Source organism: Gopherus flavomarginatus, chromosome 2, assembly GCF_025201925.1.
Source record: "Gopherus flavomarginatus isolate rGopFla2 chromosome 2, rGopFla2.mat.asm, whole genome shotgun sequence".
Classification (NCBI taxonomy): Eukaryota; Metazoa; Chordata; order Testudines; family Testudinidae; genus Gopherus; species Gopherus flavomarginatus.
In genome coordinates this window covers 43,404,360-43,422,260 of record NC_066618.1, presented here as the reverse complement: position 1 = coordinate 43,422,260, position 17,901 = coordinate 43,404,360, and the positions used below count along the sequence as shown (strand labels likewise).

At 38.7% G+C, this 17,901-nt stretch overlaps 1 protein-coding gene across 1 annotated transcript in view; it reads right to left on the bottom strand.

Annotated features, from left to right (window-relative positions):
- The window catches only part of ITGA8 (integrin subunit alpha 8), a 182,056-nt gene that overhangs the window by 26,711 nt on the left and 137,444 nt on the right, over positions 1-17,901 (bottom strand). The window contains exons 26-27 of the mRNA XM_050939513.1: positions 11,480-11,605; positions 7,501-7,614 (exon numbers count right to left, since the gene is read on the bottom strand). Coding sequence (XP_050795470.1) covers positions 7,501-7,614; positions 11,480-11,605 — 240 coding nt within the window. The remainder of the gene's footprint in view (positions 1-7,500; positions 7,615-11,479; positions 11,606-17,901) is intronic.

Genomic DNA, 17,901 nt, shown 5'->3' with positions numbered 1-17,901 from the left:
CTTGCCAGTGGAGGTTCCAACAGCTGTGGAATAAGTACAGCATGTATTTCCCCAGCTCCGTGCTGCAACTGCTTGCCAGTGCTCTGGGAGCAAGGGAGATCAAGAGCAGAACATGGCCATGCTTCGGCTTGCTCAGGCAGTGTTTGCTGCTGCTCCTCACACACTCTTTGGTAAACTAAAATCCTTTGCTTTAACAACTGTGAAACATAAGAGTATCTGGAATCAACAGAAAGTGCTTCCAATAAGCGTGCAGTGCAGTACTTCCCTACTTACGGTCCAAACAAACACATAGGTAATCTGTAAAGAGCATGAGGCTTTGGAAGCCTTTGAAATGGGTGCCCTACAGTCCGAGTGCGCTTTAGTCTGAGTGCAGAGTAAAGTACAGGACAAACATTAGATCAGGCCTTCAGGTCGTGATATTGGGGGAGAGTTAGAAGGCAAGAAGCAAATTTAGCCAATTGGACAGGAATGGTGAGTCTGGTAAGTGGTCTCCTTTGACCTGTTGTGGTGCTCCACCCCACAAATGAGTTCCAGAGTGCCACTGCAGCCTTGAGGAATGCTTATTATTTCTGAGATGTCTTCTCCTTTCAGGTACAGTACACTGAAACTTCTCTCAGTGGAGGATTGGATGGTTATGTATTTTCCTTATTGTAGGCCTTGTGATGAAATTGAGCTCTCTCCACAGAACTGAGGCTTGCTGTATAATGAAATCATGTTTTCTGACAGTGCTGGTTTAACAATGTCAGTCCTGCCTTATTCCAACATGTTCCCCTTCATTTCCACTGGCATCTGGCACACTTAGAAGAGAGTGAGCAATTTACTGTTACCATTTAAATATGTGCTTTGGGAATTCGTTAACTTTCTCTCCATTACTCACACCACCTAGGAACAGAACAACTGCCATGAAATAGTGACTCTAAATAAATGTAAGTAATGAGGATTATGCAACAATTTACTATGATATTACATTTTAAAAGTTGTGAATTTATGATCATCATGAAGTACATGTTATTTATGACAAGCATGCATATTCCTGCAGAAATCAACACACCCACTTACCTTGATCCATATGACCCCTTGTATTGGACGTTTTGTGCATTTTTCATTCATTTAAACGGAATATTTTGAATTGAAATAAAAGACAGCAATTTTGCCAGGGTTTCATAGAATTTTAAAAATACAGGTTTTAAGGATAATTGATTTACATTATGCATTTGTTTCTTGAGATTTATAACATACAATAAGACTCCCATCTGCTGCTCTGGGCACCTTTGACATTATTTTAAATAATACAATAAAATCAAAACTAGTAGCAATGCCTCAACAAAACTCCATCCCCAATACAACCCAGTTCATGGGATTTTCCTCATCAAACCTCCATTCCTCTCCGTGAATCACTCCCCTTCTCAATATTTTCAGCCACTGATTTTTTCCTCTTTTACTTATTTTGTTTTCATATGAATAAAGATTCCTTGAAACTAAAGAAAGGAAGGCAAAACCTCTTGACCCCTGACTTCCGTGTCATTATGTTGGTGCTGCCAGATGAACACAAACTTATGGCTGTTAGTTCTTGAATCAAAATCAGCTACATAAACTCCCTATACAGCCTATGAGATCAATAAGACCTCTCCCATCTGATTTTTCATGGCTTCCTTTGCATGTAAAGTTACTGTGCAGGCTGCCAGACTCTGCCAGTCTATTCTTAGGGAACATGGCTTGGTTGCAGAATAATGTGTTAGATAATTACATGCAGGCCTCCCTTAGGCCCAAATCCCCTTCTCTGCATAGAGAACTAGGCTTTCTGAGTGGAGCTGAAGGGGGTCAAGCAGGGACAGAATCCTTCTCCCAGATGACAAAGCCATTCTGCACACACGTGGGTGCTCACACCAAGATGTGATTTTTTTTTTCTTTTCTAGTTACTGCAGTCCATGCAGACAGGCATGGCCAACTCCAAATGTGTGGATTTATGTAAGGGCCAAGGAAGGGAAAACAAAAACCTTTCTGTGGAATCATGCATATTCTCTAGGCATTGTTCCACTATCTCCTACATAGCCAGTTCCATTCCTACATGGAATTCTTCAGGCCCTGTGAGTGCTTGGGAGGAAATTTATTTATAATTTTCAGGCACTTTTAACACAGTTTTAAACAACAGTAAAGAGAGCTGTGCTCTGCTTCCTGCTGTGCTGGTGAATAACTGGCCGAAGAGACAGCAGTCTGGAAGGGTGTTACAAATCAGAAAAATGGTACAAATTCACCACTTAGGGATACATTTTCAGAGCAGCTGTTTCATTGTCCAGTTCACACACACTACATTAAAATTTACCCATTAAGCAAAGGTCAAAGAACATTAGGCAAGATCTCCATGGATCTCCCTCTAAAGGTTTGGCTTAGTACCACAACTTGCCATGACCGGCATTTCAGCCACCATGGGCTGAATAATGAAAGCTATTAGATAAACATCTTTACTATAAATTAAAGAAATGATAGAGCCCTAATGGAACACAGTGTAACATGACCATGTAAGGTTATTTTTTTCATTAATCAGGCATTTAATGATTTGCTGGCTCAGCAAGTCTGAATCCATTAGTTAGCTTATGTGGTGATTCTTATTTACATCCAAGCTTTGAAATAAAGCCAGAAATAGCTCTGCTTCTTCTTGGCCTCTGTACAACATCTTTCGCTATCTTCATTGGCTAGTTCGGACACTCAGAGCTGCTTTGTTTACTCAAACATGTCTAATTATTGCACTTCTTAAAACTGCAATTTGTGATAAACGTTTTGATTTTAAGGTGACAGATGACAACTGCCATGAGGCAAAAAGGTCAGCAATTGTCAATTAAACCACATGGGGAAAAAAGAGAGATTACATATGACTGAATGCCAAGGATGACAAAATATACAATCAGATTTGTACATTCTTTGAAAGGAAATGTGAATTGTTAAGCCTAGCATGAACCACATTGGATCAATTTCTCATCAGGGTTGTACTAGTATAACCGAGGGGGAAATAATGTATACAGTGACATGGCTGATTGTGCTATAAATATAAACTTTTCTGTATTAGTAAGTACAAACAATTCTTTCTGCAGATCATCTCCTCTTCATTTATATTACAATACAGCACAGGACTGCTGTGTGTTAATATTACCTCCGCACTTTTGCACTTGCAAATTGTACAATTAAATGTTACATGTACAAAAAAGAAGAAATAACATTAACACATAAGTTATACATTGTGCTGTATTATAAATGAAGAGGTCATGATCTTTACAAAGAATATACTGTACCTACCAATACAGAACAATGACTGGAGTTCAGCCTTACCCTGGGATGCTGTTTCTTGTTTAGCAATAACTCCAGAGACCATACCGATTCCCTTGGCCTATAGTTTAATCCTAAAGATTGACTGGAGGCTAGTTCTTAGATTTTAACCTAGATAATATGTTCCAAGCTGCAATGTTTTGGGTGGATTTTTATTTACTTGTGGGATCATCTTGGGAATTGGACGTTTACAGGCTTTTCCAGAGCACATGATGACCTTTTTAGGAAATTAATTACGGGATGTAGTCTTTTATGGCTGTGCCTGTATTACTGTTAATTGTAAAAGGGGCTCTGGAAAAGGGGAGAGTGGCAGCCTGCCTTCTCTCAGGCTAGTTCCTTTTTATTGCCCCTGTAGGGGAGGGTGGATGCAAAAGAGGAGGAGGGGAAGAGTATCTTTTTCTGGCAGCTTCTTAGACACGAGGTGAAGTACTAGATGTAACGACTCTCTCAGGACAATGTTTGCTTTTAATCAGAAGAGGCTCCTGCTCCTTTAAGAGAATCTTTGTGAGCATTTCTAAGGCTTGTAAGTTATCTTAGGGGAGAGGTAGAAGAAACAGAAATGGTTCATAAGGACACAGGCAAAACAGCTAAAGCAATCACAGGCCATACAAAGTCTAGGTTGGAAGCATGGCTATGTATGGACAGAGGAGTGAGCAAAAGGCCTGTAAGTGGCTCTTGCACACAGCAGCAATTTCTGCACTCTGGAAAACACAGGGATGTCTCACTCCTGCTTCCCTTCCAAAAAGCAAGCAAAAAGGATGCAGGGTCATGGCTCCAACTGCTCCTTTGCACCTGTTTGTGGAGCTGGGCCAAAGCAGGGGGAAGGCACAATGTGCTCCATCCTATGGATATAAGAGATTGCTCAACTCCCATGGGCAAGGATCGCCACTGGGAGTCTAGTCAGCATTCCTATATGGCCCAGCGTGGTTTCACACTGCATCTTATGGAGGGGGTAATGCACATTTTCTTTACCTTTAATACTCTATGTACTTTATCAACAGGTTGGCTTTCCCTTTTCCAGGGGCAATTTGTAAAATGTGCACCTTTATTTTGGCTTTCATAGATTTTAAGATTAGAAGTTAACATCAGATTATGACGTCTCACTTCCTGTATAAAACAGGCCATAGAATTTCATCCACTTACCTCCGTATGAGCCCAATAACTTGGGTTTGACTAAAATTTATTTTCTAGAAAGACATTCAGTCTGGATCTGAAGAATTGAAGAGATGGAGAATCCATCAATTCCCTTAGTAGATTGTTCCAATCACTAATCAGTCTCATTTTAAAATGTGTGCCTTATGTCTTAGGTTTTAACTTCCAACCATTGACTCTTGTTGCAGACAAAGCCCTTCTCTGTGTTTGCGAGATCAAGATTTGACCCTTAAGGAAATGGTTGAATTTCGCTGCAGAACAAATCCAGAGGCTCTGTTCTATTCAAGTTCATATATCATGCTCACCACTGTAGTACCCGAGTACTTTCCAGTAGTGCATAAAGTAATGTGACTAACATCCATCACAAGTTGTTTCTTCTCTGATTGTCTCCCTGGGGGAGAAGTGTGTGCAGTAGGATGTTTGTTTTGGTAGGTGTATTTCTTTGTTAGTTTTCAGTTGAGTCCAGAATGCCAGATGTTAGTTACCTCACTACAAACAGCACTTCTAGATTGCTTCTGGATAAAGAGGGAGGAAAAACTCTATGTGGCTGAATGCTTGGGCTCTGCAGCATTCAGTTGCCTTGGTGATAGCTCAGGATAAGAACATTAGCTAGACAGGTAGGTTCTTAGTAAATATTATGGATGGGTGAACTGATTGAGTAGAACATAATAAGGAGTAAAACCAAACTAGTGTCCAAATATCAAATGGGATTTTTAAAAAAAAATTTTAACCTCAGAAAATAACACCCTGTGTTTCTTTTGCATCATATCCATCTTCTGGTCTGCACTTCCAGGTTCTGGAAATAGAAATGTCATATACATCAAGAAAAACTGTTTTAATGGTATTTTCTGGACAGCAGGAGCAGGAAGCACTGTAAATCTGGTGAGGGAGCCTGTTCCCACAAGATCTCCAGACCAGTTTTCCAGATTCAAGAGGTTAAGATAGCTGAGAGAAGCATCCAAACTTCTGGAGTTTTATCTGAACCAAAGCTTTCAATGTTTGCTCATCACTAATAAATGATTCACTAAACAAATCCAAAATGAGGGCCCTTAGTCCCTCCTTATGAACTGATTTGTTTGTGTTTGCAAAATATGAACCATTTTCCATAATTCAAATAACGTGCTTGTAAACTAAAAAACGGAAATAAAAATTAGTTAGGAGAAAGTAAGTGTACTTACAAATAAAAAAAAATAATTTCAAACCAGGTCCTTTGTTACTGAATTGGGCTGACATCACTGTCCCCAGAGCAAAGTAAGACATGCAGCTCACAACTCTGTTTTAGGTGTCAGTGTTGCCATTAACTGCGGCAGAAGAAACACAGAACCTGAACTTAGGTCTTGACAGGCAAAATTTCCTTTTGTTTAGATCTTTAAATGCTGACCAGTAAAATGTCGAGGGGTAAGGATGTCCAGAGTTATGTGCATTTGGCTCATTATTGATTTAGAACCCAGGACCATTAGATATTGGACTGGTTTAAATTTGGCTGAATACCCTCCTATCTGCTCTCTAGTTCCTCCATGGAGGCCAGAAGAAAGAACATGTTGACAGGATCTTCCCTTATTCACTTCTGGTGATGGAAGAAAGGGGAGGTTAACTCCAAGGCTCTTCAAACTCCTGTCCTCACTGGGTTATTTTCCGACTCTCTTTCTGCTGATCTTAGGTCCACTAGGCATTCCTGTTTCCATACCCACTGCGAACAAAGGAGGGATGCTAAGGAATGATCTTTCTATTTCTGCATTCCAAGTTGAAGGAGTGGAGGAGGGGGGATCCAGGTTAAATGTAGTCTCCAAGAAGAACAAATAACTGATACTAGTACTGTATGGACATGTTTGGAAAGTCACAGGTTTCTATTGCATTTCAGATTTGCATATAGGACTTTCAGGGGTTTAGTTGGATGTTCAAAGAGAAGCCAACATTTTCTTCTGCTTTAGATTATAATGGTCAAAGTTGACTAGTTTGTGCATAATTCTAGACTACAGAAACATGCCTTCAAGAGGAGAACTTGTAAAGGACATCGCAGAAAATGCCAGCACAGCTCCATAACACTACTGGAGAAGTTAATTGTGGACAAGATTTGTTATTTCTGCCATTGTGGAGAAGACTCTGGTCTGCTTCCACAGTTGAGGTATGGCATCAGTTGGTATGGATTGTTCCTGGCTCTAGCTTTCCCCTCAGGTCCACATTGCATGCACAGGGTAGGGATGCTCCTTTTGGGGGACAGCTGCCTCTAAGTACCAGTCACCCCAGGAGGGATGGGAGAAGCAGGGAGAAGGCAGGGCCATGGCCTCTCTCAGCTTCTGACTCTGTGCACTAGTTTATTCACCTGGCCTGTTGCAGAGAAGAGAATACATTGCACCCTACTAAAAACTAATGTAGTGTGTGCACACTCCCTCTGAGGTAGGGTGATGAGTTAACAGAGGGGATTGGCATCCTAAGGATCACTCTCTCTGAGAGTTCTGCACTGTCCCCCATACTCACAGTTTTGGCTAAACGCTACAATTCAGCTCTACATGTAAATGTAACATGTGGGTCTAACACCTAAACCATGACAATACAGACAAGAGAATGAATAACTTTTAATTTTTAAACTGCATACAGAGCATTCGTCATCAGCTGTATGGCTCTGAGACATATGAGCACTAAGAAAATGGAGAAACATACCAGTTATAAAATAAAGCCACAGGTAGGTCAACAAGCTGATAGATCTAGGAGAACAGATATACTATGGAAAGTCAAGTAAGATGGGGATCAAGATCAACATGGAATATGCAGTAAAAACTGGCAAAGTAAAATTGAAATGGACTCAATATTCAGAGGAGGGAGAAATTATCAGTATGTGTCTGACATAAGCATGAAGCAGAGATTTACCCCAAAACAAAGTATGACAATAAGATTCACAAGTTAAGATCATTATATATACATATACACACACACACACACACACACACTATATATATATATATATTAAAATAGACAAATAAAATTGTCTTTTTTGTGTGTAAAAATAGTTTCACAAATTTACATTACCTGTAGGAAAGTTTGGGCCCATAACCGAGATCTGATTTTTAGTGCTGCACTCTTTCCTCTTTCTAGCTGTCCCACTGTACATGAGATTATTAAACACTTCACGTTTGTACAGTTCTGCATAAAAGTAAAATGAAATTATAACAATGCTTTTGTAACAAGGCTAATTGAGAATACACACATTTAATTATTCACAGATTTAATTATTCTCAACTGCTCTAAATTGAAGGAAAAACACCCTGTTTCTTAATGTATTAAATATTATGCATCTTCAAGAATTTAATCTAACAGCAATGTACAACAGAAGACATCTGAAGTGCCTTTGTGAGAAATGAATACTCACAATGGGGCTTCTTCTAAGTTACCTATGAATACAACCCTTTACATATGTTAGTGATGACAAAGCTAATAGCATTCACCAGTCTGGTTTGAAGAATTCTTAGAAAATCCAACTGTTTAACAAAATCTTGTTTATTCCTCTTTCCCCTTTCCACCCCTCCAGCCAGTTCCTTGTCTCTTCTCTGACTCCCAAACTCCATATTTACACTCTCAAAACTTCACCTCTTTCTCTGACACTCCTAAGTTTCCTAGTGAAATTTAGATTGTAAAGCCAGCATGTTTGCTGAGCTTCATTAGCTGCTCTATTTGAGCCTTATGTTCTATGAAGCTTTCCTGGTGAGCAGTGATCCTGGATGGGAAAGACTAGAAAACACACAACTGCATACAACAGCCAGATGGCCCTAGCCAAGACTATAGACCTGCTGGAGTCTGGAATGGAAATGTTACCAGCCAAAGTAAGGAGCTGGTTGGAACTCATGGACAGGGACGAAGAGTTGGAGAAGGGGATCTATTGGGGAAATCACAGAAAAAGATAATGATGTACTGGGCAAATGGAATGGAAGGCAGCTCACAGGAAGTGGGAACTAAAAGCCAAAGGTCTGTTGGAGATCACAGAGTGTGTTTGGGGTATTTAACCAAATAGATCCAAACCTAAGGATATGTCTACACAGCATTCTGGAGCGTGTGGGAGCAAGCTTTCTAGCCTGGGCTGACAGACTTGGACTAGCAGGGCCTGCACAAGCATTCTAAAAATAGCTGTATAGACAGCACTGCGAAGTTGTGGCTTGGGCTGGAGCTCAGGCTCTGAAGCCTAGGGAGGAGGATGGATCCAAAATGCTGCGCAGAAGTGCCCTAAAAGATCTTGACTCAGTTCAGGGGAAAGGAGATATTTGGACTAGTCCATTTTCTTTTCTCGCTGCTACATAGTTTACTCACAATGGCGATGCAAAGTGGTTTTGATTGTCATAAAGCAAAGGTATCGCCTCTACACACAACAGCACTTCACTAGTGCTATAATGTACTTTCTGTAAGAACATCCTCTTTCAGAGACCATTCTCTAATAAAACTGGGTAACTACCTTCGGGAATAGGGTGCTAATATATTTTATTATGTCTGAACATATTCCAGAAAAAGTCATGCCTAGCTATAGTGCTACACCAGTATAACAATATTCCCCATAAATCTCTCTCTCATTACATCTTAAGTAGAGGCTCTGCACGACCTCTCTACTTTCCACATCCCCAGAAGAGTCTCATGCTATAAGCCTTGTTAACAGTACCTATTGTAGAGGATATACATATTTAATTCTTCCTATTCAGTCATTCTCTAACCAGCTTTATTTAACCTTTCATCTGTTTTCTTTTTAATGTCTAATTACAGAGAACAAACACACATATTAACAAAAATAAATCATTACTACGGAAAAAGCCTGATTTTTGGCTGAAAGTTGAAGACCTGAGCACACATTCCTATTTTTCTTAGTAATGTATCTAGTCCTTTATAGTCTTCAGTACACTGAAACCACGAGAGGTAAAAAGGAAAGAAACCATTGTTTAGTAGATAGGACAGGATTCGGGCTAGCTGGAAAATGCTTCTCCCTGTAAAAAAATGACTTTCATCAAAAACTGAAAACCAAACAGATTTTTGGGCTGAAAATTAAAAATTCTCAGTTTTTATCCAAAAAATGTTTGATATTCAGATGAAAAGTCAAATTTTTTGATGGAAAACAGACACTTTCCATGAATATTTTAAATGTATTAAAAATCCAGTTTGACAGCTAAAATAATATTCATGGAAAGTTTTTAACCAGTCCTAAACATAGTACTCAGTCAAATGTGCTAATGACAAAAACTAGCATCAACTAACAAAACAATATATTGGCTTGCTTTTCTAGCCTAAAACCACACCACATGACTAGCGAGAGACTACCAAACATCTCCATACTTTACATATGCCTGCTGCATATGCCACCTTCCTAAGCATCTGGTTAATGCTACTGTGAGAGACTGAATCCTGGACTAGTTAGACTGCTAGTCTGATCCAGACTGGGAAATCCTATGTTTCTGTGAAATCAATCTAATATTGTCTGTCTGGATCAAGCTGCTGACAAACCTCTGGTTCTTATTATTTTAAAGTACATAATAAGATGCAAATACTGTACATACTTATACATTTTGTTAACCATTCACAGTTGCTGAAGTCATTTCTGTGCTGACAACATAAGAGACTAGTTACAGAGAAATATAACTGATAATTAAGGCATTACTGAGAAATGGATTAAAAGCTTTGTGGCACGAATGGTATGTCTTCCAAAGGCTAGGTTTTTTTTGCAGTCTTGCTAAAATCAAAATTATTTCCAAAGTGTGACGACGTTGGTCTTTCTGATGATGGGAGAATTATGCAGGACACAACAACCATAGGTATATGAAATCAGTACTTCTGTGATTCTATTTTTAATTAAAATAAGTCATTAATTAATTTCAGATTTGGGCTCCCCCCATTTAAAAAAAAAAAGTCAAATTCCATTTTCAGACATAATGTAAAGACTTTTTTTGTTACTTTACAAGCAGAGGTTAGGCCTATGGAGTTCTTTTTTTCCTGACTATTTGTGACAAATTCTTGTGATAGCGAGGAGCTCAAACATATGCTGACAGCGAACCATTTCACTGGAGACTGGACAGCAGGAAAGAAACTCGGGCTGGGGTTAATAAAAATAAATGGAAATGATGGCCACAAGAATCCCAGTTTTGGCCTCAGGGTCACTGATTTAGAAATATAGCCTCTAGGCAAAACGAACTAGTAATTGTGATGCTTAAATACTCTAAAATGTGGCGTACTCAATGTATGAAAAACAAAAACCAGACTGACAGCATGTTATCATCCAGATGTTCATGTCCCAGGAGGCTTTGAGACTGGTACTCAGAGCTATTTTGCCACACTGGCTGAGAGGTGTTTGCTGTTGCCAACATTTTAGAGACCCTGCATTTTTGATTGGTTAGATATTTACCCATGAAAACTAAAAAACTGCTAAGTTATACAGAACTATTTTGATGGCTTGTGATACTTTAAAGAACAAAAGACTTGACATTTCTTGAAGCCAGACAATGTCCTGAGTATTTATTGAATGAATGTTTGCATTTGACAATAGTTATGGGACAGAGCTGTTATTTTTGGCGTATTTCAGTAGCTGAGTTTAAGAATTTTATGAAAATGTTAAAGCCCTATTAACAAAATATATGCATAGATTTTAAAAGTGTTACTATGTTTCATTATTTTAGGCCATGATCTGGTGAAAGACCCGAGTGAGTGGGTGGAGGCGTGTGTGTGCAATCCTTGAGCCTGCTCAAATGCCACTTGAGGCAATGCAGCGGTAGAGAGGTCTGCATGCATGGACCCAACCGCAGTACTGGGTCCTTAGACTGTAAGTTCCTTGCGTAAAGAATCTGTCATAATTTGTCTGTAAATGGTGCAATATATAATACATAGTTAAAACAAGAGATTTAAAAATCAGTTGCTCCATCATTTACTTGTCACTTAGAACAGTAGGAAATTAAAAGTCTGTAAAGAGAATATGACAAAACCAACAGTCACATTGTATAGCTTGCGAATATAGTCCCAGCACTATATAGTTCAATTAGCTCACCAGTATTTTTGCGTAGCTCTTCCTTTGTGGTTCTACCACGGTGACATCCCTCCGCCCGACATAGTGAGGAATAGTGGAGTTACGCAAAAAAGCAGTAAGTTCCGGGGTGTCCTGTGGAATAGCAAACTGGAAAAAAGAAAGATAGTGAACTGTAATGATATACCATACAGTTAGGTATGTTGCCTTCTCGGGGAACTTGAACTTTATATTGACTTTTTAAAAAAAAAATTAATAGCACTGCCATGAGACTAGATACCACTTTCTTCAACTAGCAGCTTGATTTGTAATAGCACAACAGGATGGTGTCCAGCAATATGCATTGCACTAGATCATTTCTTTTTCCAATCCTCATTCTTTACTGGAGCCAATTTCATTGCTGTACTTGTTTTTGTTAGACTCTTTGGCCCAGATTCTGATCTCTGTTGCAGTGTAAATTCAGTCACTCCCACTGAAGTCTAGTCATTAATAGAGATCAGAATCTGGCTCTAGGAATTTAATGGTTTTACCAACATCCAAAAAGACCTGCATTCTACTATCCTCATCTTTGGTGGTTGTTTCTGGAGGATTAATTATTATAACAAAAATTCTCCAACTTAGTAAAAACTCCAACTGATTTGTTTTTAAACTTTGAGTGAATATTCGCAAACAGAAAATTTAAGAGACAGAAATCTCAGAGCTAAAGTCTATTTTTATTGTTGGTAGTTTTGTCTTTAGATGATATAGAAGACATTCAGCTTCTTCGTTTGTCTTTCCTGAAGCCTGAAGGAGAGGTAAATTCTCTAATTTAGCACAGTTTTATCAAGTGAAACTGCAGCAAAATATATGATGAAGTTTGTGATCTGACCTCAAAAGGAATTCACGTAAATACATCCAAAACAATTCCTTAAGGGCCTCAGATTAAAGGAATTTAGAGGCTGGTATGCATTTAAACTCTGAAGCACAAAACCTGCATTTATTTTAAACAAATTCCTAAAAGAAGTATTTGCAATTATCTGAATTTTTTTTTTTAGTATAAAAGGTATAAAATAAATACACACACAATCCCTTCCATAAACTATTCCTGTATAGTACTATATTTCTACGATTTGTCTGATTTAATGTATGAGGGTCAGAACAATTTACTTCTTAACATCCCACACAGTGGAAGAATAGTATAATTAACTGCTGAAAAAGTCATTAATCAGAAGTGAAATTCTTTTACTTAAATTAATTTTTTTCCTCCGCAATAAGGAAATATTTAAGCAGATAGTAAATCTCTCTCTCTCTCTCTCTCTCAGTGAGGAAACACATGGGTGTTACTTATTTCCAAGATTCTCTCATCAGTACATGTAGGGCCCCTTAATGATGACAAATTAAATGAATACACTGTAATGAACTTTGAAACTTATCTTTGGAAGAAGACATCAATATATGATCACAGATTATATATAAAGGGTGAATTGGTAAAATACCAGATAAAAAAATTGTGAATATTTCACAAAGTATAGGGTTTTGGCAACAGGGACCTTCAGTTATTGCAAAAACCTAAAGCTAGTCTCTATGATTCAGCTGAAAACTTGTTCTTAATCTCGAGTACACATACTTTACATTAAATACATGCATTCTATTCACTAGAAGAGTTAGTGACCAGTTTGGTAGCTGGAATCCCAATCAAAGGATTCCAAAGTTGGATAGGTCATGAGTAGAGCTGCTTGGGAAATTTTTGATGAAGTGTTTTTTTGTCTAAAAATACAAATTTTTCAAAACCAAACCGTTTTCCGGAATGTGCCAGTTTCAATGACATTTTAGTCAGGATGTTTTTTTACCCCCAGCACCCATGCTCAAAGACAAAATACACTGAACAGATTACCAGGCTAATATATAAAAATAAGTAACGTAGTGTATGTTCTATACAGGATTAAAAGTCCTTGGAGGTTCCAGCTCTCCTTATTCCAGAGTCCTACAACCCACCCTCTCATATGTTTAAGAAATGTATCCACAACACTACATTTCTCAAACACCTCCAGCAGTTCCCTCATCACATCAGGAAGCAATTCTCAGGTAGCAAGATTCTCTCCAGAGTGAAAAGTCTTCTGGATTTTTTGCAGCGCCAGTCGACCACAACCTGTTCTCTGTGGGGAGATGCCTGGGCAACAACTCCAGCTCCAAAAGCTGGCAGTACTGGCATGGGACGGACATGGTGAGGTTAAACCCTGATTCAGGGCATCTCTACTGCAGCCTCAGTTTGTATGGCCTTCTCTGGAGATAAAAGCTGCGCTAGACAGGCAGAACCACCTGGGAAGGATAGATGTGGAGGCAGCTCCTGTTCTACCTTGGGAGCTGAATTTCTCCAGTGGCGCAAGGGGCCAGATTAATACAAAGAGATAAAATTGTATTCTCCCAGAGTCGGGGGAGGGGGGGTGAGTTTGGCCCTTTATTTCTAAAGCTTTCCATGCACTTGCTCCTGTCTATCTCATGGACCATACCTTTCTCTAAGCCATTTGATGCTCCCTAAATTTGTTTAGTTTTGGCTTTCATGGCCCTTCCACACACCTCCTCTCTGCAGTTCCTGGCATCTGCAGAAAACTTTCTATACCTCTTTACCTCCTCAGCTCTTCATCTCTCATGTCAAACCTCAGCTTGAAAACATAGCTTTCCTCCTTCTCTTTCCGTGCAACACCCTGTTGTGATTTGTTATTTAACTCCATGGAGCGTTTTGGAGTGTGACTTGTATAAAAGATGTTGCACAAAAGGAAATTGTTTATAGTTGCAGACATCTACGTGCTCCACTGATGTGTTTGCATGCCTAGAGCGCTCAAAAATAAATGTCATTTGCCTGCCAGAATCACTGTTCATGTAGAATCCTCACTATAAAAAGGGAATCTGAAAAAGCCCATTAACAGCTATCCATCTCAACTGCTGGGAAAATTAAAGGTTTCTGAGAATGGGATCCATGGAATGGCTGGAATTTAATGCCACATTCTGCACGAGACCAGTGCCATCAAGGTCACATTTGGAAGGTGATTTGCCGCATGGGAGGGGAATACATATTTGGGCTGAAATAACTGTCAGATAAAGGGAGGAGGGAAAGTAATATCATACTAAAGATTTTCCCTACACAAAAAAAGCCTCAGAAATAGAAAATCTCACCTCTTCTCCACTTTGGCTCCCCCACCCCCCAAGAGCATACAAAAACATTGATGGATTAAATCTGCCCTTTTGGAGAAAAAAGCATAAGAAAAACATTTGTACAAGACAAGATCAATTCAGCACAGTGAAGAGGTTTGCTGGAAGGTATGCATGAAACTTAAAAGTCCAAAGCATTTTAGGCTGGAAATTGCTCATAGACTTTAGGGTCAGAAGGGACCAATATGATCATCTAGTCTGACCTCCTGCACAAAGCAGGCCACAGAATCCTAACCATCCACTTCTATAACAAACCCCTAACCTATGTCTGAGTTATTGAAGTCCTCAAATTGTGGTTTGAAGACCTCAAGCTGCAGAGAATCCACCAGCAAGTGACCCATGCCCCACGCTGCAGAGGAAGGCGAAAAACCTCCAGGGCCTCTGCCAATCTGCCCCGGAGGAAAATTCCTTCCTGACCCCAGATATGGCGATCAGCTAAACTCTGAGCATGTAGGCAAAACTCACCAGCCAGCACTCAGGAAAGAATTCTCTGCAGTAATTCAGATCCCATCCCATCCAACATCCCATCACAGACCACTGGGCATACTTATCTGCTGATAATCAAAGATCAATTGCCAATATTAAGCTATCCCATCATACCATCCCTTCCATAAACTTATCAAGCTTAGTCTTAAAGCTAGATATGTCTTCTGCCCCCACTACACCCTTCCAAGGAGCCTACAGGAATTAGGTGTCCAAATCCCATTAATTCCAGTGGAAGTTAGACATCTAATGTCCTTCAGTGAAGTCTCAGCCTTAGTCAACATACAGTCTATCCTGGAAACTGAAGCTTTTCCCCCACGAGCATCTGTTCCTGTTTGTTGTAAGCAGTAATATATGATGATAGTATTTATTTAACACTATTTATTTGAAACAAATTAATGCATCAGCAGTTATCATTCTGTTTATGATGCTTTTGTAAAGTTAAAATATAGAAGGGCTATTTTAAATGTATGCTATAATATGCTGAGCATCTAAACCCTTATTTAGTCTGGTTACTCACTGTGATGCTTCCATTGCCATGATCAAATTCCACACAAAACAGAGATATGACATCACAACCCTCATTACCAGCCAGTGTCATTTATGTAACAGATGTAGCCATTATCAAAGACAGGAATGATGAAAAGAAAATAGGAATGTGAAAAAATAGTAATTTTCTGTTTATGTTAAAAAATAAAAATAAAAAATGTCACTACAGCCTGAAGCATGCTTTTTCCTATGAGTTCCTCTCTCACCTGACTATAATGCTCCCAGTTCAGCTTCTTAGATCAAATTTATAATTGAGAAGTCTTGTTGAACACAGCGGCTGTGTGGGAAGAAAGATATGGAATTTCTCTTTGTATGTTAGCTGCCTGCTCTCACCAGTGGTTTTTCAGCTGCTGAACTTCAAAGGAAAATGGAGCATTTCTCCTTTACCCTGATCTCTAGAACTGGGAAAAAAAAATTGTCTGAAACTTTTTTGGGGGAAGTGGGATAGGTAAAAAGTGCAGATTCACCAACACCAAAACATTCTGCAAATTCATGTTGGTTTCACTGAATAGTCCTGTTGACAAACAGCCAACAAGAAAATATTCAGAAAAAGAAACACTTGCAAATGTTAAAACGAAAACAACCTGTTTCGATTTTTCTGTTCAAAATAACTTCCTTCAAATAAAAACAGTTTAAAATGCTCTAAACTGAACCAAAATATTTAGTTCAAACCAAAACTGAAATGTTTGGGTTGAACAAATCTTGATTTTTTGGAATTCTTAGCAAACCTAAAAATTTGTTGTTAGTACCATTTTATCATCACTTTCAAGAGTAGCCTGTTTAAGCTGCTTCTGGAATACACAGCAGCACTAGCCAGACTGAAGCTGAAATGTACCAGTGAAAAAGTAGTCCTTGTCTACACTGAGGATTTCAACCCCCAGTGGCCGGCTATCAACATAGCTGCCCTTGTGTAGGGCATAGATTAGACTCTGAAATCCCTGTTTATACAGATCTGTAATAGATTTTGCATGTGATCCTCTGTTTCTCCCACAACTTACTCTCTACTGGCTACACACAAGAAGTGTTTACCCCAAGAAGTATCTGGAATCAGTAATGTTTAATAAATTAGCTATCTTGTTTCTCATGGCAAAATATGTAGAACTGGAGCGTTCTGCTAAATTTCCTGACTTTTAACCAAACCCAGCTCCTTTTTGGGGGATCTGCCATAACAAATGTGTATCTTAAAATACACACGTCTAGACAATGACAGATCAGTGCTTTTGTGGAAAGGTTGCTACGAGGCTTTACATACATAGGTTTATCCCATACTCCAAAATCTGCATAGCTGCTATGAACAGAGAATCAGATCTATAGAAAGGAAAATAATTTCGATGCATGACATTAATTAACAATAACACAGAATAGAAAACCAGTTGGTCCCTTTTTTGTGCCTGGGTCATTGAAATAATTTGAGAAGCATTTCATTGTAAAAATGACTAACAAGAGACAAGTGAAAGGTTATACTGATAAGTGCATCATACCGCTGACAAAGCAAAAGCTTCCACAAAGTTATAAAATAATAATATATTGTATTCTTTCATCACGCATTCATACCTAGTACCTACCATTAGTGTGTTACATTCCATTCAGCACTGCACTCAGCAATTAAATTTTATAGCACAGTCAGAAACAATGGATTTTTGTTGAAATATTAAAAACCAAGAGTACATAAAAGCAGCTATAAAAAGAGACTCTTAATGTGACTACATGGAGATAGAGTTTATCATTTTAGGTAATCTGGGGATTCATATACTATACAATTTAAAGTACACGAATATACAATGTAAAAAAAAAATCTCCATACATGCCAGCTAAAAACAAACCATTAGATTTGAAATATAAATAACAGAGCAGGCAATTTATTAAAAAAATGACAAGCAACTGTGGTGTAAATAGTAGTGAAAAAAAAATCACTAGGGCCTGATAAGAAAATAGTGTTGTCATAAACAGGTAGTTAAGGGTTAATGTCTCTTTTACCTGTTAAGGGTTAACAAGCTCAGTGAACCTGGCTGACGCCTGACTAAAGAACCAATCGGGAGACAAAATACTTTCAAATCTGGGTGGAGGGAAGTCTTTGTTTTGTGCTGTTTTTCTTTGTTCTCTGTTCTCTCTTGGGATTAAGAGAAGCCAGTCATGTAACCAGATTTCTCCAGTCTTACTGAAACAGACTCTCAGGTTCCAGATAGTAAGTAATAGATAGAAAGTGGATTAGATTTGTTTGTTTT